This window comes from Magallana gigas, chromosome 6 (assembly GCF_963853765.1).
Source record: "Magallana gigas chromosome 6, xbMagGiga1.1, whole genome shotgun sequence".
NCBI lineage: Eukaryota > Metazoa > Mollusca > Bivalvia > Ostreida > Ostreidae > Magallana > Magallana gigas.
The window spans coordinates 43,503,320-43,525,518 of NC_088858.1; the positions used below are offsets into that span (position 1 = coordinate 43,503,320).

At 34.2% G+C, this 22,199-nt stretch overlaps 2 protein-coding genes across 5 annotated transcripts in view; one reads left to right on the forward strand and one right to left on the reverse strand.

Moving 5' to 3' along the window:
• LOC105330809 (probable E3 ubiquitin-protein ligase HERC1) overlaps positions 1–22,199 on the forward strand; it is a 67,184-nt gene that overhangs the window by 2,459 nt on the left and 42,526 nt on the right. For 2 of the 3 annotated variants that reach the window (XM_066087153.1, XM_066087154.1), the window contains exons 4-23: positions 66–278; positions 704–932; positions 1,254–1,333; positions 1,753–1,849; positions 2,543–2,686; positions 4,750–4,877; positions 5,268–5,412; positions 5,739–5,910; positions 6,463–6,597; positions 13,338–13,503; positions 18,033–18,158; positions 18,516–18,695; positions 19,116–19,401; positions 19,718–19,897; positions 20,260–20,451; positions 20,785–20,955; positions 21,111–21,225; positions 21,387–21,634; positions 21,868–21,990; positions 22,082–22,129. In XM_066087153.1, the coding sequence (XP_065943225.1) occupies positions 66–278; positions 704–932; positions 1,254–1,333; positions 1,753–1,849; positions 2,543–2,686; positions 4,750–4,877; positions 5,268–5,412; positions 5,739–5,910; positions 6,463–6,597; positions 13,338–13,503; positions 18,033–18,158; positions 18,516–18,695; positions 19,116–19,401; positions 19,718–19,897; positions 20,260–20,451; positions 20,785–20,955; positions 21,111–21,225; positions 21,387–21,634; positions 21,868–21,990; positions 22,082–22,129 (3,178 nt within the window). The remainder of the gene's footprint in view (positions 1–65; positions 279–703; positions 933–1,253; positions 1,334–1,752; positions 1,850–2,542; positions 2,687–4,749; positions 4,878–5,267; positions 5,413–5,738; positions 5,911–6,462; positions 6,598–13,337; positions 13,504–18,032; positions 18,159–18,515; positions 18,696–19,115; positions 19,402–19,717; positions 19,898–20,259; positions 20,452–20,784; positions 20,956–21,110; positions 21,226–21,386; positions 21,635–21,867; positions 21,991–22,081; positions 22,130–22,199) is intronic. The other variant, XM_066087155.1, reaches the window with a different exon arrangement.
• LOC105330808 (uncharacterized) lies at positions 6,701–12,557 on the reverse strand. Of its 2 annotated transcripts, XM_066087156.1 has the most exons (4): positions 12,456–12,545; positions 11,145–11,255; positions 8,871–10,855; positions 6,702–8,791 (listed from the first exon to the last, which is right to left on the reverse strand). In XM_066087156.1, the coding sequence occupies exons 2-4, from the start codon at positions 11,150–11,152 to the stop codon at positions 8,706–8,708; spliced, it is 2,079 nt and encodes a 692-aa protein (XP_065943228.1). In that variant the 5' UTR covers positions 11,153–11,255; positions 12,456–12,545; the 3' UTR covers positions 6,702–8,705. The 2 variants fall into 2 exon arrangements, with proteins under 2 accessions (XP_011431022.3, XP_065943228.1); XM_011432720.4 differs by lacking the exon at positions 11,145–11,255 and having other exon boundaries at positions 6,701–8,791; positions 12,456–12,557.

The following is a 22,199-nucleotide window of genomic DNA, read 5'->3' on the forward strand; positions in this document are numbered from 1 at the left end:
GTTATTTTTAAGTTTTATTTTACTTTTACACAATGAGGTTTAATGTACAGTTTCGTTGGTTGTAGTTGTACTTCCTGGCCTCAGACTATGCCAGCAACTGTTGTTCAGGCCCTGATGAAAACTGCAACAACTCCACATCCCACAGTAATGCCAACCTGAGTGGTAGCTGTGGGGAGGTGTATGTCTGGGGGAGCAACTGTACTCACCAGCTGGCCGAGGGGGGGCAAGAGAAGATAACAACCCCCAAATATTCTGCCGTCTTCACAGATTGTCAACAGGTTAGTGCTTATCATCTTTCAAAGTTAAGAGTTCCTGATCCGCACCTCTCCTCACAAACCCTTAACAAGAGTTAGCTAGAAAGAGTGCATGCTGATGTTAGTGCCATCTATCTACAAATATGCATCTTTGTAAAGCAGTAAAGGGCGAACTCAAAATGAGTTTTTTTCAAACCAAGTTTTTGTAAGGAGAAAAGTGGATATACATGGACTTTTGATTTTTTTGGCTTATATGAAACTTTGATTGCATTCTCTTTATCTCTTATTTTCTGAAGTGTTTGATAATAAAGGAATATTACTGTATTAGGAATATTTTAAAAAATAAATCTTATTATTTACACAAGCACAAGTTCATTAAATATTTTTGTAAGCTGATTGATATTTTCAAGCATGTCTTAACTATCAATGATTTCTGTCGGATTCTGAAGGTGGAGGCAGGCCAGTTCTGTACGTTCCTGATCTACAGTGATGGGACGGTGGGAGCGTGTGGTAAGGGCAGCTATGGCAGGCTTGGTCTGGGAGATTCCAACAACTGCTCTGTGCCAAAGAAGCCTCTCTTTGATAAGAAATACGTGAAAAAGATCTCATCCTCCAAGGGTTCCGATGGTCACTCTTTGGCACTGACCACTACAGGGGAGGTGTACAGCTGGGGGGATGGTTAGTGTTCTATTTATAGAACTGTTCTTACTTATTGAATGAAATTCGATCATTATTTTCTGATAATTTGATAATACAATATTCTATGTGTAAAATTTATCATTTAAATTATTTCATGAAATTCATTTGCAGTGTAACAATTGCATCAAAATGATTAGTGCATGTACATGTATTTTTATTTGTTATGACCTTTTTAAAAATGTATTACATATATATCAATACTCATATAAAACATTGTTCAGGTGTTAAGTAATGATTATTTTAGTAATTATTATGAAAAAATGTCCATGCCTATGAGTCAAATGTTCATTTAATTTAAAGGTGATTATGGAAAACTGGGCCATGGGACTCATTCCACACAAAAAATCCCTAAACTGGTGAAAGGTCCATTGGTTGGAAAGGTTAGTATTCAGCTGTTGACTTCGAAGGCAATCATAAGGATGGAAATGTATTCTTTTAGTATTTGCTCGTATTTGATGTTAAAGTCCATTCATAAATTTATTTAAAGAAAATCATAGCTATGAATAGTTGTTACTGGATGTACTACTTGAAAAAAAAAATTATTGACATAAAGTTCACATCATTGAAATCTTGCACAAATTTATCAGTAATTTGAAGAGCATCAAATGATTATAAAGTGGAAAAAATCAAGGACTACCTCTGATTTGAAAACTTTTAAGAGGTGTTATTTACTCTTATACAGAAATTATTTGTATTTTACAAATATTACAGTAATGACCTGCATGAGATTTATAATGATTTTTTTTATTAGGAGGGTGAGTGAACAAAAAAATCCATTAACCCCTTTCTCTATATACAGGTTGTGAAATGTGTGTCTGCGGGCTACAGACACAGTGCTGCAGTGACCGAGGACGGAGAACTATACACATGGGGAGATGGGGAATTTGGAAGACTTGGTAACATTGATAATTTACTGGAGTTTATCTTTAATATAATGTCATGTATTTTTACTTGAACTTAATGTACCTGACAGGTACATGTAGAACAATTTTGATGAATTTCACAGGAAATGCATGTAATACATGTACGTTATTTAAAGGGACTTGAACACGATTTGAGCTCAAAATTTTAAATTTTATTTTTCCATTTTGAATGATATGGGTATTTTTAAATGCTTTTTCAAAATTTGAAAGTCAGATATCGAGTTATACGCAAGATACAGAGTTTGGAACTCTTTGTTTTGTAAACAAAGCTCAAGCCTTGTTATTGTTTACATATGTTTTATTGTAATAAGTTTCAATGAAATGTTACTTTCTTCTATTGAAATATATATTTTATAAACACATTGAACAAGTTTGCCTTGTTTCTTGCAAGTTATTTTGTCAAAAAAATGGTAAATCCATACTTTACATTATTTGTAAACAAATCTTAAATTAAAAACTTAAATTATAACATTCAAATTTTGGTCAATAATTCAAAATGTGCAAGTAAACCATTTTATATCTAAAAAATAAGAAATAAAATTTTGATCTAAAATCATGTCCAAGTCCCTTTAAAAGATTAACAAAATTGCACATTAACTTGGTATAATCTATTTTATAAAGGAGTATATATCAGAGTCTTGTAAAAATTAAATGTTCAAATTCCAGGCCATGACTACACCTCCAGTAAAAACTTCCCGACCAAAGTACAATCCATAGAGTCAGTGGGGCTGGTGGCCTGTGGGGGTAGTCATACTCTGGCTGTATCTCAGGACGGCAAGACTATCTGGTCATTCGGAGGAGGAGAAAATGGTAATGTATTGTCAGCGCAACACCTCTTAAGGTGGTATGGGACATCTGTCAATATTAATGTGGATTAAAGTACATTATAATTAAATTACTTTCACCGGACAGGTTTAGAATTTTTAAATTATAGAATGTTTAACTTAAAAATAGCTTTTAAAAATAGTTGGACTGGTAACAATTGTAAAACCCCTAGTGGGATTTGAACTGATGACTTATAGATTCATGGTAAACCCTCAAACCCACTATGCTACGGTGTGAGGTGGCAATACTGTATAGCAGGAAATTAACTTGCGGAGTTAATTTTCGCTATATTCACCTAAATAAAAATTCCGCGAATTAAATATTAAGTGAATAATTATTTCAATAAAATAACAATGAAAAAATAGGATTTACTAAATTATCTATCTTATCATAAAAACACACAACACGAAATATGTTTCCGTTTTAATCGCATAACAGTATTGTTGACCACGCTGAATATAATAGTTATTTGGTCAGGTGAATAATGGTATTAGGCGATCTATCATAATAACTGACCAAAACTATTACTAACTGAAAAAAAATGCATGATCCACCAATTAACTTTTGATAAGCTGACATGCTTTGATTCTGTTTTTTTTCCCTCTACTTCCGGTTTTGACTAAATCTAACAAGGCATAAATGAGACAATTCGTTTTTTGAAATAACTTCTTTAAACAGAATATTAATCAAATAAGCCACAATAATTGTGCAGAAGCTTTCTTCATTAAGCGCATCCTCCTTTTAATAAACTTTAAAAAAGAACTGCAGTTAATATCAAACATGACACTTTACAGGTACCTAAGCCACGTGCTGTGATACGTGACTTATTATGTCTGCCCAGTGCTATCGGTTCATTACAAAGTTATTTAGGGGCTCAGAGTGTTTATATAAGCTACTTATGAGTGTCTAGCACGTAAAAAGGTGTGAAACTCAATTGACATAAAGAAACTGTTAAATTAACCAGACAATAATAATGAACAGGTATTACATAAATCGGTGTTTTTATCGAAAAGCATTTCATTAGATATCAATGTAATTGTTTTTGAACAAACTATTTTTAAAAAATGAAACCGAGATAAAAATAATTATTTTTTTTGTTGTGAGTTAATATACATGTACGAAGTACAAATAACCATGATCGGTATTTTGTGAAATTTAATCGGGTTTGAATTTTTTTTTCTTCAGATTTTTGCTCTCCGCGAATTCAATTTACCGTGATTTGCTGCAAAATAAAAAAAATCGTTATCTTTTCCGACCGCGATTTAACCTGCCATACAGTATTGGGAAAGAAACTACTTACTGGTATATAAATACATTTTATTTTATTGTTTATTTCGATTAACATTGCGTCATTGCATGGAAGTGTCCCATACCACCTTAAACTGCTGCACAGAATTTCTTGAAACTTTGTAGGTACATGTCTTAAGAACACAATGTTTAGATATACATATTACCAGGAAATTTCTATTTCTTCTTTTTTCAGGAATTTTGCACCTTTTGAACTTAGAATTTTGCCATTTATTGAATATAGTACTATTATTGCAGTTGGCCATTACAACTTCTCTTAAAACACTCTACAGATTTTTATGAAACCTTGTAGTTAATAAGGGCACCATGTGTAGATTTTCCAGGAATTTAAATCCTTTGACTTAAAAATTTGGCCATTAAGGATCCCTATAAATCTTAAAATATTGACCAATATGAAATATACATGAACTACTGAAACGGTTTTTCTTTTGAACTCTTAAATCACTTACAATTTTTTGACACTTTTTAATTGATATAGACTATACCTGTAGTATGACATGCATATTTGCAGATATAGTTTTGATATGGGATATTTCTGTAAGTTATGCCCCTTTTTTATTTTGTGACCTTAATGCATACACTGCCACTCATTATGTGAAACATTGTCAAGTACCGGTAAAGTTGGAGAGTTTGGTAATTGCATTTTTTAAAATTTTATAACATCTAAATATTAAGAATATGCATACATATATGTACATCTTTAAATGTACATTTTATATAAGGCTTTGCTTGATATGTAGGAAAGCTTGGTCATGGAGACACGAATAGACAGCTGAAGCCTAAGGTGATAGAGGCACTGAATGGGTTGTACATCAGGAAGGTGGCGTGTGGCAGTCAATCCTCCCTGGCCGTGACCTCCTCAGGACAGGTGAGAGTCGTCAATTGAGAAATGAAAAATCCCACACAATAAGTAGCAAAAAAAGGAAGAATGCACTATACTTCTTAGAGTAGGAAAGTGGACGTGCAGAGCAAAATTCAGAATTAATAAGTAGAATTTTTATGTACAATGGAAGAAAATATCATAGCGCTTATATATATAAGGATAAAAAGTTCGCTACATAATTAACGTTACATGTACTTAAAAATATTTTGATATGTATGATAGAGATGCCAGTATGAAAAAATGAATAAACTACAATTGCACACCTTTATACAGACAGAATATTAATTCTTATTATACTATAAAATCATTGAAATAATTTATAAACTACAAATTGAATTAAGTCAGTTGACTTAAATTGGTTTGTCTTTGTTACAGCTATATGCCTGGGGATGTGGAGCCATTTTAGGATGTGGATCGGCGGAGTATACAGCTCTCCGACCGAGGCTGGTTGAGGATCTACAGTCCAAGCGAGTGGTGGACATTGCCTGTGGAGACAGCCATGTGATAGCTCTCACTCATGGTAACAGCTTGTCCCACATACACCAAACCACATACATATATGTGTACATGAAAGTGGAACAAAAAGTTACTTTAAAAATTTGTAAATAGAGGGAAAAGTTCAGAAAGATAATGCTAGGTTTATTTTTCAATCACAGTTGCTCTGTTTACCTGTAATTTATTAAATGGTGAACAATTGGGCTGTTTAGAAACTAACATAATGAAAGGGATTCTGAAGTATTTGTATGCAGTGCCATTACAATGCACTGCAGATTTAAATAAATTTGAATTGCTAACTGGCTACATGAGTAGCTGTAAAACTTAAATATGGTTTCAAATTTCCTGTAGAGAGTGAAGTATATGCGTGGGGTAATAATGCCATGGGACAGTGCGGTCAGGGTCACGCACAGAGTCCCATCACTCGCCCAAAACGAGTGATAGGATTGGATGGTGTCAGTGTTCACCAGGTGTCAGCAGGTACCTCTCACAGCATTGCATGGACCGCCCTACCCACGGACAGGTACGAAATGGTATTGGTCATGCTGTAAGTACATGTAGTAAAGAGGGATTTTTTTTATGGGAAAAAATCTATATCTGTTCATTTTTATATATGTGAAATTAACTTTTTTTGTACATAAGCTATAAAGCATGTGTGTACATACATGTACTTAAGTGCAGGTCTGTAGCTCCTGGTCTGAAAAAATTCAGATGGACAACCTGATCCTTCATTCAAATTTTATTAGGCCGGGAGCTACAGACCTGCAGTTAACATACTTATATAAACGTACATGTACTTTTAAGCATGTACATTTACTAACATATGTGTACTTACATACTCATACATGTATATATACATATGTACATGTACGTATATACATGTACTAACATACATGTACAGTGTACATATACATACATGTATATATATATATATATGTTCGTATTTAAAGATTAAGAACTTCATTGTTAAAATATACTGTAGGTATATCAATGCCATTTAATTTATTTTAAAAAGGTTTGTATAGAATGCCAAGTGTAAATTAACTGCTGTTGAATCAACTGTGCTACCTTTCAGACCAGTGATTGCGTGGCCGAGACCTTTCTGTGTGGACCTACAGGAGGCTACGTTTGCCACCATCAGGACTTTCCTGGAGACCTTCTGCTGTGGTTTTGATGAAGAGACCCCACCTGCTCCTTTTCATTCACACAGGTACTCAAGAAATGGTTTACTAAAATAATGTTAATGTTCTGATTGACACATTACGACACAACACTTTGAGGAATTGGAATGGCTATTTTATTAACTAAAGTTAACAAATGACAAAGTACTTGGACCAAAAAAACATTAAATTACCGGTAAAGCAGAAAAGTTTACAACTAACAAATTGTTAATAACTCAACAGGAACATTGGGATCTAGATAGATTAGCAAATCTTAAATGGCTTACATCTAAAAGTGATGAAACTCTGTAAAATTCTTTATGTAATGACTTTGATTTCAATGTGGATTTGAAAAAAAAACATCATTGTATTACTCCATTCCCATAGTGAGGAGACTTTGGCAACTTGTTTCATGCTTTATATCTGTCAGGCAAAAACAAACAGCTCCTTCAACTTTAGAACTCTATAATTATTTTCTGAAGAACATGACTACCGTATTTGTAACAAGGGATTTTCAGTTCGGGTAATTAAGGTGGCTCAAGTTTGGGTAATATAGGTGGTTCAGTACACTGTATCTATCTTATAGGCATCCTTGCTTTTTTAACCACTATTTTCTGCATTCTCAGCAAAATCATGAAATTGTCATGAAATACATATACATGTACATATTTATTTTGCACCTCCCCTTGCTTTGACCTAATAAAGGTACATATAACCCAATACATCAAAGCTATTTTAGTTCAGTACTCCAGTACAGCTTTCTGCATCTGGCATTCCAAGGCATACTGACATTATCTTTATTGCACTTTTTATTACCAGTAATTACCATAAGTTCAGCAAATTACAGAATACCAATAGAGTTTTCAATAGCTTGTCATAGAAACTATATAGATGAAAATGTTACTTTTCTCATGTCGTAAAAAAGGTACATAAAATTTGATAATTTCATTGAGACTGAGTAATATGTAATATGTTGATGTAATATGTACTTATACACAGGTGAGACCTCTATTTTCAAATACATGTACCGAGAGCTGTTGAAAGGCCAGCGGCTTATTTAAGGGTTGTAGGGATAGTGGCGATAAAAGAGAATTATGGTGGACTATGCCTTTATTAGTCATGTTCAGCTGGAAAAAAAAAAAGCAACTGCAGGGTTTCGATTTAAAGATGTTTCACACTGAGTAACCATTAAGAATGTTTTTAGGTCACAGGAGTCAGTTAACCTATTGCAATTGGTCTTCATCTGTTGTCATGCATTGTAAATAAATTTGATGGTTTGTAAATGGTAATAATGTTAATTTGTTCATCTGCATCAGCTGTAATTTAATTACTTCTGGTCATTACCTCTCTCTCATCAAGTCACCAACACTAAATCTTACATGCATCCTACTACGACATGATTAGACAAAGTTCAGTAAAAAAAATTACATTTAAACTTTACATTAAAACTTATCCAAAACTTCTACATAGATCATTTTATACATTTAATTATTTACTACCTAAATACAAAAAAGGTCCTCTAGTGGAAATGGACGATATTTCAATTAAAAAAAAATAACAGCATGAAACATTTAAAAGTATATCCCAAGATATGTATGCAAAACATTTTCTTGAATTATCTGATATTTATGAAAACCTCAGAGTTCAAATGAAGTTCATTCAATAGTATGAATAAATCCCAAAACTTTTCCTAGCTTGTCAGGTTTCAATACATGGCTAAAAATAAAAATTCTACTCATCTGGGAATGATAACATTATAAAACTGTGCAAGGTATTTCGAGTGACTTCTGAATGGAGAAAAGATATCAACATTTCCCATGATAAATCTCCGTAAAATACTGTATCTGTTTTTCTTTATAATAGTGAAAAATGATAGTGTTGATGATGATATCTTTGCTATTTTACCTTTCATCAATTTCAACCGCGCTAGGCATCTTTCACAGATATGTGTATTTTTGTTTAAAATTATCCAAATACGTTGGGTCAGACTATGATATATATAAACATTTCTTATGGCAAAGTACAATGGTTATAAGTGCATATATCATTGAATTAAACATTTTCTACATAAACTTGTTAAAGTTGCTACAAAGCTGATTTATCACTATCGTGTAAATGAATTTCTTCTCATTCTTGTTTGAAAATATCCTTGCTTTGATCAATACAAAGTGAAGGCCAACACCAGCAAAGTAAATAAAACCAGTCTCTGATGACTTCCTTCTTCTTTTGAGTTTGCTTTGCTGTCTGTTGAAGAAAAAAAAATATCAGTATACTTTTATTAATTTGTATTACGTACAGCATAAAACTTAACTTGGAGTCTTACCTTTGAATGGGTATTTGTCTTTGGATTCTAAAAATACCATTCCCATTCCATTTGTGTTGTGAAGGTCGATGTGGCAATGGAAGAACCAGGCACCAGGATTGTCAGCTTTAAATCTAATGACGACATATCCTCCAGTCGGAACTATGATGGTGTCCTTTTCTGGGGGATTATTTAGCTGAAGACCCGGTATATTATTACCTGTCGCCCAGCTACTATTGGCCCATTTAGCCTCATTGCAGTAGTTCTTGGTACCTATACACTCAATGTCAGTAGTTGAAGCCAACAACTTTCCTGTATTCGTATCATAGCTTCCAAATCCCATTTTCATGACATAAAAATTGTGACCGTGCAAATGTATAGGATGTGACCACCCTCTACCATTGCCTAAATTAGTGATGACAAATTGGTATATCCAGTCGGATGCAAGTTCAATGCTGTAAGTGCAACTACATATTTGGTCCTCTCCGCATTCACTGGCTTTACAGGGCGTAGTTAGTGCTGCCTCGTTTGTAAGGATTGGAAAGGTAGGATATATAAATTGACGGCCATTGACTGAGCCTGGTGTGTTTCCTGGCTCTCCAGGAAATGCAAAATTAAAGAAAAGAGTTTCATCAACAATTTGTACTTCCTTGGACTTTGTCAAATATTCATTGCTATTTGCTTGATCAAACGTAATGCACCTTCGTCTCATACTTGTTGGATAATAAAGGTATGGACAATTAAATGTTATGCATGGTGCTACCGATGTACAGTGATCCTGATTTTCACTGTCTTTACCTTTATAACTAAAAGCTCTCTCTTTGTAATGAATGAATGCCTCTGCTGCATGATATTCACGAGGATTTTTCGATGAGAGGTCTTCAATGCTTTCGGCCACCAATAGATAGGTATCAGGATTCTTGTTGGCACTCAATGTAAAGTCATATCTTTCACCGGGATGAATGATGAAGGACTCCACAATCAATTCGCTACTATTGCTTCCAGTGCCACGAACTATTTCAAAGCCATCCGCTGCTCGAATATTCAATTCAGGATGCCCTTGAACGTAAACCCGAAAGGGATACAATGTTGCAGCACTGATAACACGAAACCGATATGACCGTCCATACTCCACTTCAAATGTTTCAAGTGGTGCTCCATTGTTATAATAGGTCCCATAGTAATCGGCTGTGTAAAATCGTCCTTTACCATTAATCAAACCAGAGTGCATATGAAATCTACTAAAACTGGCACCATCATAAGACTGTGTTGGTTCTTTTATGGTATTACTTGTCAGATCCAGTACGCCATTTAGCATGCGTTGGTACAATGTCTCGGGCTCGTCATCATGATTCCAATCCTGAATTAAAACAGTGAATCCGACCTGGGGCTGTGAGTAGAACTTATATTTTGGATATATTATGAGCCCTCCATATAAGCCCATACTACGCTGGTCGCCAATGTGTGCATGGTAAAAATTAGTTCCGGTTGGTTGAGCAGTAAATTTGTAGGTGTATGTGTGTCCAGGAAGAATCGGACTCTCGCTGATGAAGGCCACTCCGTCGAATTCTGGAGTTCCTTTTTGATGCATTCCATGCCAATGTATTGTGGTGGAATCGGTGTGCATTAAATTACGAACATGGATGATCATTGTCTGATCTTCATACGCTTCAATTGTAGGACCAGGAAACTTCCCATTAATGGCTATGACAGATCTAGAGCCATAACCATCACCAGTGATAACCTCGGCTTTCAACTTTTCAGATATTTGGTTTACATAACTTGTATCATTGTACAAATATAGATTCCCTGAGCGAGGTCGAAGTATTAGTGGGGGGTTTTGGGTTAGCATGGTAAGTCTGTGTTCAATGGTTAACGAGCATTCACAGGTGTCACTGGTTTCTCCACAAGTACCAGTCTTGCAGGTTGGTCCATTTTCTGGACTAAGCCACCAGCTCTGTGGTGTACATTTTTGCATGCAAAGAATGAAGAACAAAATCCGTAAACTGAAAATATAACACAAAATACCACATATCAATCCATTTACTTTATGTTAACTGAATTTTCCCACCAGGTGCTATTTTTTTGGTAAAATCTTGAGGGTTTATCTCATCCACAGAAAAAGAAAATCATTGGCAAGAAAAGTCTTACATTATTTTTATACCTAGCTAAATATTTTTAAAAATGGTAAAAAATTGTAGATAATATTAAATGTATCAAAAGTGTTTTTACACAGCAAACAGATATGATAAATGTACCTTTATAAATTTCATTTTTTATATTGAAAAAACTCACCTTTCCATTTCAAAGTTTGTATGTGTAACATTTAAATGGTTCTCTGCTCTTACTGAAATGCACACTTAGGTGTCTTAAATTCAGTATTTATAACACATTAGAACGTAGTATCTAAATGGAGACAAGATTTAACATGAATATTTGTGTAAATATTGCATGTGCAATTTGCAAAATAGTTTAAAGCAATCAATTGTACCGATAATTCACTCCATTTTCAGGTTGTTTCAGTTTCGGTAATTTATAATGGTAGATTGAATTTGATCAGTCAAGCAAAATCTCCTTTCTTCAATAGATTTTCAGAAAATTATTGACTTATGCAAAAGTCACTTTTTGAATTTTTTTCTATTCTATTTGGCAGATTTAGATGATTGTAACCAGGATAATATTTCTTTTGTTGAATACACAATATTCCGACAATATATCGACCATTTCTTGTCAAATTGTTATTTTAAGCTGTAAAAAATTGAAATTAGACACTGTTGTTGGATGAAAACCAAGAGCTTGGCCTTTTTAAAATGTGAAATAGAATGAAAAACTAAATTGCATTGACAACAAGTTATTTTCTTTGAAAAAGAAAATATCATTCCCTGGCCATGCAACAAATTGCAGAGAATAAAGTTTTTGACCAATCCATCGATTAGTCAGATTGTCAGTCCTCCTTTTTTTTTTTTTTTTTTAAGGGGGGGGGGGGGGGGGGGGGTTAGCAGGCTCAGAATGTTCTGGTGTTTTCTACAAGGTTGGGGGTAGCAGGGCTCCTTTTGATACCAGCTAGAATGTTCTGGTATTTTCTACAAGGTTGATAAGGAAACAAGCTTATTAGGGGAATTGGCTTAAAAATATGTGCAGACTTATTTGTTTTCTTCCTGACCAAGGACTAGAAAGAGATACAAGATCAACCTTTAATTTTGTTTCAGCTTTTTTCCTCAAGGTCAAATTATGTTTCATTTTGGTTATGGAAAATTATGACCAGTAATGGTATGGAATTTAACCGCAAAAAGTAAAGTTAAAAGTTATGAGTGTCATACTAGGCAAAAAAAAAAAAAATCTGCTGATCTACATGAAAATGAAATATTTTATACTGTGGTTTCGTCAATATTCGTTGAAGACCAATTTTCATGGATTTTGTTATCATTAAGTTGATCCTTGAAATTAAGTTTTCGTTGAAATGCAATTTATATTAACATTTTGTATTGATAGGGTCATTGGCCACGAATTTAAGTATCATTGAAACTGATTTTCACTTTATCCACAAAAATTGACACCCTTGAATATTAATAAAACCACAGTAAATATTGTTAACAGATCACTTACATGAGACTAAAATTTGAAGGTGAAAATCTAGTTAATCCAATCATGATTTGTCAAATTTCTCTGTGTAAAATGGAATCGATTAAAGTTGAGCCAAAAAAGATAGGTTAATAAGGCATGTAAAATGAGGACAGATAAGATACTGTAAATTTAAAATATCAAGTTTACTTTTCTGATAGATATTTTATAAATTATTCAAAACAATGTACAGTGTATATTTAATATAATATTGATTTGTAACCCTTAAAAATGTTAAATACACAGGTACTTGGAATAGGTTGATTTAAACTGGTGTATGCATGTCAAAACCTCCAAATTATAATGTCATTTTTAGAACTGCAATGCCTCTTCTTTCATTGAGTGGGTCTGAGCTTGATATTTTTGTCATAATCTAATAAGGTCTAATGGCAAACCAATTTTTATCAACAAAAACGTTGAGAGGTGACCCACTATTCTTAAAAAATATCATTTTGTACATGTATCCCAACAATTAAACATGAAATGGCTCAGTGTTTCAGATATTTAGCATTACCTTATAGAACTAGGGTTTTTAGGTTGTGGGTTTGATACCACCAAAACTTATGGGGTTTTTCTCTATATATTCTTTGTTAAAATACTCTAATCTGAATACAGGTAGAAATGATCCTTTTGTAAACTTGTATGATAACATTATCAAATATATTTAGTTGAAAGAAATTAAATTTGAAATTGTATTTATGACTAAACCAAATGGGCATTTGCACTATCTTATTCATCCATCTTCTTGGACAGGATGTAAAATAATATTTTGAAAGTCCCAATTCCCATATGGCATTAAAACCTTGTTTTAAATGATGAGTTTTGCTTTTAAGTGCACAGCCTAACTGTTATGTATATTACGAACAGGGAGCATGGTCATTTTGTCCAGCTGTGTCTGAAGATGCTGAGCACACACCTGTCCCTGGCTCAGGTGGGAGGGATGACATGTACAGTGCTGGGAAACCAGGCCCCACTGCTGAGGAATCTTCTGTTCCGACTCCTGGATTCCAACATTCCAGACAGTATTAGAGAGGTGAGTTGAGTGATTGATTCCCATATACTGCTGACTGGACCTTGAACCCAGGAATACAGTGCAGAAGTTGTTTTTGACAGGGTGCTAATTTTGGGTTGTTTTACAGCGAATTACAGAATACCGGTAGAGTTTTCAATAGCTTGTTGGATTGCTCAATAGGGTATTCAATTTGGTCAGCAAGGTATCACATCAGGTTTAAATCTAGGTCCTGTGGTTACTCAAGTGTAGATTGTTATTTTGCACTCAACCCATTCATTTTACACAAAGAAAACCTCTAGAACACTCCCTCCTATTGTTAGCTAATCTATTCATAGACTTTTAAAAAGAATGTTCACCTGGACAGCACGGGACTCTATAGAGCATCAATTCTGCTTGGAGTAATTTGAATTTTGTTTTTCAAAAAATGTAATTCAAAAGCAGTTCTGAAGTAACAAACAAAAGAGAAAAGCATAACTTTAAAAAGTTGATATTTTTCCCTGCAAAAAATCATTAAACATTTTGGTTCCCTGATTCCTGGTTCATCTTACAGCACTAATACCGGTAATTTTTTGTGTGCTGACTGCTTAATTAGTTCAGACTTTTAAAGCAAAAATGTAGGATAACAGAGAGAAACAAAAGGGCTCAAAACTTGCAAATGTTAACCAGATTAACTCACTCAATTGCTGTCATACCTGAGTAATCACATGACCTAGATTTAAACCTAATGTGATACCTTGCTGACCAAATTGAATACCCTATTGATCAATCTAGCAAGCTATTGAAAACTCTACCGGTATTCTGTAATTCGCTGTAATTGCCATTTGGAGAACATGTAGCTCACGTAAAGTTTTATAATTGCTAAATAAATTTGCTCCCTTGAAACTCTTAGAACTTCAAAATGAAATTCATCAAACTTTTAGCACACCTTTGATCAAGTGAAAAGCCCAAGAACGGGGTCTTACAAGGTGTTAGATATCCCCCACTTGGAGAAAATATATAAAGATGAACAATTTTCAGTTGTAGTTAAAATATTAAATTTCGGCTTTTATACTTTGTTTATCAGTATAAATTTCAGGATACATGTCAATAATGTGCTCTTATTCTGTGAACACGACAGGTACATGTTTTTAAATTACCAGTAAATTGCACAGCGTTTTATACCAAAATGTTCACCATCTACTGTAAGCTCTACTGGAATATTGCCAATTTTAGATATGAATGTCATTTAATTTGGTCTTGACTCTATCATAAAATTACCTCTATTCTAAGGATAAGTATACCCTCAGTGTCAGTGTCATTGTTAAGTTTGCGTTGGCGTCTGGACCTGGTTAAATTTTTGTTGCAGGTCCTGTATATAAGTTATAACTTGTCTTATCTTCACCAAACTTGCATGGATGATGCATCTGGACCTACTTATGGACGTCAAAGACTTGGATGTTGAATCTGAGCCATAGGTTTTAGATGCTGGAGGAGGTTAAGGTTTTTAGAGTTGGTGAAAGTTTTTGAAGCAGGTGCCCTCTGATGATCTATATCTTAGTTATTACTGGTCCTACCTTCACCAAACTTGCATGGTTGGTGCGACTTATGATACTGATGCACCTGACAGGCTTGGATTCTGTATCTGAGCAATAGGTTTCGGATGCTGGAGGAGGTGTTTTGGAACAGGTCACATGTTTAATAGATAATAGTACTATTTCAAACTTGCATAGTTGATTTAACTATAATACAAATGAATAGAAGAGGAAGCTTCAGATGCAGAGCTTGATCTCCATTATCAAGGATGCTAAAATCTACCTCTCTCAAAGTTGCTTGATAGATGTGTTTGTTGTTGAATGATATAACACGATTTCTGTTATAAAGTATTGTATGATTAATACACTATTGTTTAATATGTTCAAATTTATTATATCATATATTGAAAAAAATTATCATGTTGCGATCTGATATTGTATCAAATGTTTTGGATATTATGATATCATATGATATTCTATCATGATATCATTATATATAACATTGTTATTTATGATAGAGTGTGGTATTATATATAAATGCATCACATGCTATTGTTTCATATGATATTGTAATATATGATATTTAATCTTATGATATGATATTATAAAATATATAATATTGTGTCATACAATGATATTGTATGAAATGGTATTGTATTTTATACATGTAATATATATTTTACATGAATTTTATCATATGATTTTATATTATTGATATTGTATCCTATGATATATAGTAGAATGTGTTATTGTATCATATAATTGTTTTACTATAGTACATGATATTGTATCATATGATATGATACAATGTTATATCATATACCTAGTAGTGTATTAGCCCTGATACACGTGTTTTAGACTAGGTGAGACAGCAACCAGAAGCTAGGGCTGTATTGCCCTCGGGGCTGATATTTCTCTGTCTCAGCCCGTCGTCAAGGGGGTGTATTGCCCTCAAATTTGAAATTGATAATTTCCACATATCTCTGCTTTAAAGTAAGACTAGTTTGTGAAATAACGATAGAATAACGAAAACATAATATAAATTATCACCTTACACGTCTGAATATTTTTATTTATTACCGAAAATTGAAAAATAATAATTCAAAAATAGCGCCAAAGAGTGATGTGTATCTAAGTACGGGGAGGTAACCTACACCGGTTGTGTATTTAGAACAATAGCACGCTTTATTTAATATCAATCAACATTTATATTATGGAGGATATAGCCTAGAGAAGGATGGAACGAGACTTAGAAAACCAGAGATTAGACTGTAAAAATCAAGGGGTTAAAGTAATGGACGCGCTTATGAACGTTCTCAAACAACTTTTTAGTTGCTATAACAGTATGGATCTTTATAAATGGAATCTGACGGGAAACTTACGAAATCCCAGTGAAAGAATTTGACTCATAACGAAGCTGCGTAGGAGGGAAGTTTCCCTCGCGATAATTTTGAATTCTAGAAGATAGTGCTTCATTTCAGACGACAGACTCCCTTCTACTGTATTTCAAATGACGATGGTTTGTCAACAAAGTCCGACAACTCTTACAGTTTTAACACATATAAAAAGAAATAAAAACGTACAAGTTTTGTAAATCCGAAAAAAAATCTATAGCTTCTTCATGATAAATTATATTCCTTATTCGGAATTTTAATTTGAATTAGGCCTAAAGTCTTTGATTTTAGATAAATGATATAAACAACATCACACTTTTGTTTTGATCTCGTCCCTGGTATCAGCCCTCGGATGGTATCGGCCCGCGCCCTTCGGGCTTGGGCCGATACCAACCGCTCGTGCTGATACCAGTGCCGAGATCAAAACAAAAGTGTGATATTCTATATGTATCAAATTATGTTGTATAACATGATGCAAATCAAATATGATACAATACCAAACACTACAATGTCATACTATATCAAACAATATAGTATTATATGTTATAATATTGTGAATGATGTATTATATAATATGATATCGTTTCATATGATGCTATATTGTATCATATATTTTTTATTATGATATTGGATTATGTGATAAAAACAATAAATTCTTACAATCCTGTATCAAATGAACTATTTTTTAACATATGTTATACTATATTCTGTCAAAACAGTATCCATGAATACCCAAAATCATTATCTATGATTTTCATATAATGTGATAAAGGTGGTCTCATCTTGCCAAGCTTTGTAATCTGTGATTACCTAATATGCTTTCTATTGATCTATCAAAATGGAGTCTAGACCCATAATGGATAAAAATCCATGATTTTCACAAAAAACGCTTTACTACACTGATATCTGGCAAGCTAATAAAGTTTACCATTACCAAATGACATCATTTGATCATTTTTGGTAATTAGCTTAAACACTTGCTTACATCCAGTGACCTGGAGCAAGCCCAAACTCATCACAACGTCGTTTTAAAGTGTTTCCTCGCTCCTATGTTTTATACGCCTTACAGATAAACGAAAAACATGTCATTGAGTTATTCTTATTTCGCATCTATTGTTTTTTTCATTTTAAGGTAACAACGTTTACATATCTTCTCCATTCTTGATTTTTTAGTAAGTAATTGTTTAAGTTTATAAATTTCCAAGTTTGTGCCTACGCTGGGTACCCTGACTGCCGACTTGTTTATGTAACATGGTAAATAAAATATTAAATATTTTTTAATATTACTTTGTTTAATCATTTGTTTAGGTTTCTTCAATGTTTATACCAATTTTCACCAATTGTCACCTAGAAAGGAAATATCTGACAGTGTTGTTTCAATAATTTCTGAACAACCCTCATACATGTACATGTATATAATGCAATATTGGTGCACAATTTCAAATGTGAAATTGTTTTTTATAATGCATATGTTCTTTTGTCATTACAATATTCTGGGTGAGGGGGATTTGTCAGACCTCGTACACCCTTGTTCTTTTCACCTGCTAAAAGACTTGCTATATGGTGACATTTTTGTGAATTTACATGTACAAGGATAATCTTGAAGATTAATGATTTGATAATATAATAATTGATTTTTTTACAGGCTGTATCGGAAATCTTGAAGGTTGGGGCCTCCCTTCTCCTCCCACCCCTCAGAGAAAGGATGGAGTTGTTACACTCCCTTCTGCCCCAGGGGCAGGGACGGTGGGACAGCCTATCCAGGGGAAAGGTAGGTATTGTCAGAACATTGGTTAACTGCCTAAGAGTTATTTTCTATTACTAATCCATGTGATTATTAAAATTTGAAACACAGGTATGTGTATCAGAGTGCATGTACAATGAAGTGGTGCTTGGAAAAGAATTCTTTTTTATCAAAGTGTACCTTTTGTTTTTACCTCTGCAAACATTTTAGAACCAATGTTTAAAAAATTCTAAATTTCTTACTCTTGTGAATGAAACTGAATGTACTTTAAAAAATAATTATTTTATTGCTAAATGTATCATGTATCATAAGATTTAAATGTTCACGTATATGATTACAGGTTCATTAATATTTATAAAAGAGATTTCTTTATCCTCATTACAGCAAATGCAGTTGAGTTTGATATTGACGAGTCTCTATGACAACAATCACATATCCACATTGCTGGGATTCTCGGATTCCGCTGACCATGTGACTTCATCCCAGCCCTGTGATGGGTCTGTGGATTTGATGCTGGCTGAAATACTCATGAAAACAATTCTCAGAAATCTAGCCAATGAAACAGTAAGTAAAGTAAACAATCATCTATGTAAACTTAGCATTTAAGAGTGAAGAAATATGGGATGTACTTGCATTTAGTATTAGAGTGTGAAGGAGTATGGGCTGTACTTGCATGTACAATTCCCTTTCATTCTTTTATGAAGCAACCAAGGTGTGTCGCAAAGTGTTAATAATATTATGGAAATTCAAGTTGATATGCAGCGTAATTATTATTTGATATTTCATAGAATAGTAAACCTGGTAGATGAAGGTTTCATCTACTACCAGTATTTTTATGTTGGTTCTTATAGATGTTAAAGGAATAATTCAGCTGATTCATGCAGGAGAGTCTGCTTCATATAATTTCATCCATGGTCCTCACTCAGAGCAAATACAGACACATTTATTGATAGTACATTGTACATTTCCCACCTTCTTTGACAGGAGGAAGCTTTAGATGACCTGGAGAAGAACTTGGACAAGGAGTTTGAGCACAAGATGTTCATGATGGCCTTCCCCCACCTTCACAACCTGCTGTCCTCCCTACAGAAGCACTTGTTGGCCTACTGCTTCACCCAGCAGCCATGGAAGCCCCACACCTCACCAGCGGCAGAGCTTCTGTTCAAGCACACGTCACTGATGTTCACTGTCACCAAGAGCCTGCTGGATAAAGCACTTGTACTGATGCAGCATGAGAACTGCAATAGCAGTGTGATCATTGCCATTGAAGGTTAGCAGAAATTTGTTGCTTTTTCTGATAATGCCATTAATAATGGTAGTACATTTATACATGTATCAGTTTGGCTGTACATGTATACAGTTGAATTTTAGTATTTCGAATATTAGTAACACAAATACCTTGCATATGTCAAAATAATATGATAGTGCCAAAAATATATCCTCTACCAAATGAAGTTTGAGGTATCAAGATATATATAATTTGCATCATTACATTTATAATGCATGCATACACATAATTTTACTTTGACTTGAAAAGATTAAAAGTTTAAAGACTTGAACAATAGATTTGACTGTGTCTTTCCCAGATATTCTGTACAACTCCCCAGCAGGAACCATGATGTTCCACATCATCAACGCTCTGTTACTGCTGCCTCTGGACTGGATCAGTGAAATGTTACCTGACATTCTGCCCCTGCTCTCTGTAATTGACTGCCTCTGTAAAATGTTACCAGAGATCCAGAGTTTTGAGGCCTTTGAATTGGAAGGTAAAGCAGTGCAATATGAATATATCAGACTTGTATCAGCTTTCTGATATGATGAGTCTTTCATATTGGAACATTTATTTTTTTTCAATACTGGTTATACAGCTAGGTATCAATATTCATGGGAATCAGTCAGTGGATTTAGTTAGATTTACAGAGTTTGCTTTGCATAAGTAATTGATGGACAGCAACTTTTTTTTTTTAATAAACTCAACAGTCAATATGGAAATCCCCAACATTTGGTTTCAATGAATAATATTGATAAAACCACAGAAAACGAACATTTGAAATGTTGAAACTTGTAAAATGAAGGTGAGAATTGATAGACTGAAATTTTGATAAATTGAGTAAAACAATTTTGACAGACAACACAGAGGAGATCCCAGAGAAATGGTCCTGGCTGGTGGACATGGAGAGAACCTGTGCCACTCTGATAGGGCAATGTCTGGGGGGAATGTTAGTGGGCGACCAGATGTCCAAACAGGAGAAGAGTTGCCTCCCTTGGCTTGAGAACCCAGTGTTTGGAAACGGTGCTGAGATGAGCTCAAACCAAACTGGTAAGCTCATCATTAAAAGATATCAGAAGAATTTACTTTGCATTCTGTACACATTATATTTTGCTATTTTTTAGGGGGGGGGGGGGTGTTGATTTATAGGTTAATAAATGAGATTTTTTGAAGGTTGCTCATAAGATTTTTAAAAAGTTGACTTTTAAACACACTTGTAATTTATTTTTTAATCATAAACATTATGGAAATTCTGTGAATCTTCCTTCCTTAAATTGAAGTCAGTACACTCTGAACATTTTCTGAACTGTCACTGGGGATCATTGGGAAAATACGTTTGCAATATCAGACAAGAATTACTGAAGTGGCAATTTATTTTTTCAGAGGAAGCCATTCATGCAGTTTTAGATTGTATCAGCAAGCACCAGCTGGTGGGACTGGAGGATTTAAATCTGAGTGCTGATGAAATAATGCTCCTTGAGTTCTGTTGTGGACTCAAGTCTGAGGCAACAGATAACCTCTGGGAAACTATGCAGGATTATGCTTCCAAAGAAGGTATTTTTTGCTAAGATAGATATAAGGTTTACTTTAATGCGTTTCCATTTGTTCAGTGAGTGAGTGTCAAACTACATGTGCATAAATGTTGGGAATTGGGAAGTTTATGATGTAAAACTAGAGAATACAGCTCAGGTTTTATCTCTCTTTTTTAGACTGGGACACATCAGAAATCAGCAATGATGAGGAACTGGACACTGTTACCCGATGTTTGCTGTCTGCTCTACTGAAGCATTGCAATCTAGTCAAAGTCGCTCTTTATCGCAGAAAGTAAGGGAAAGGGCCAGCATATTTTTTTTTCCTCTCAAAATTCTTGATTTAGGGAAACACAATGTAAAATGAGATGATTAAGGCATGTAAAGTTAAATCAGGATCTATGAAGTATTAATATGTGGCATAAGGGCCTAATTAAGAATGTGTTCCTATTACAGCCCACCCAAGACTCTGCTAGTCATTTTCCAGTACATCTACAGAGTCAGAAGCTGCCTGATGCAGCACCACAAGGCTAAGGGGGGTGTCCCACTCAGACAGAGGCAGCAATCCCTGGAGGAGGGGGAAAATAAGTCCCCAGACTCTGGCCACGCCCACCAGAAGATAGAGGTCTTGGAGGCGGAGAAGTCTCCGGGGAATGAAAATGATCAGGAGAGGGAGGAGGCTGTTTCTGATGGAGCCATTTCAGGTAGGAGGCATCAGTCTGTTCAGAGAATCATTTAGTAGTGATATAGACAAGTGTACATCTGATTCAATAATATCCCCCAAATTTTTTTTTATGTTTCTTTACATTATAGGCAGTATTTTTTTTTACCTGTAGTTGCTCCAAAAGATGTGCAATGCTTTCCAATGATTCATCTTTTAAGATATTGCAAGACATTATATCAATATGATAATATTTTTTTTTAATCATGTCTGCAGATGATGAAGGAACCATTAAAGATTCCCCACAGATTGCGAAGGAGACAACGTTTGAGGAGGAGTGTAAGAAGTATCAGCAGCGGTGCTTGTTTCTGTTGCTGGGAGTGAGACCCGCAGTCACAGGTAATAATAGATAATCAGTGTAGTTTCACTGTGTCTAGACTGTAGATGTTGGCACTTTCTCTTAGTATCACTCTCTTGTTGTGTGTTGTAGAAACCTTATCTCTCTCCCATATGAAGAAATCTGAGGAACCACAGCCAGGTAAATGTAGATGTATAATATATTAATGATATTTTTCATTCTAAATCTTTGAGATTGTTTTTCTATGTGT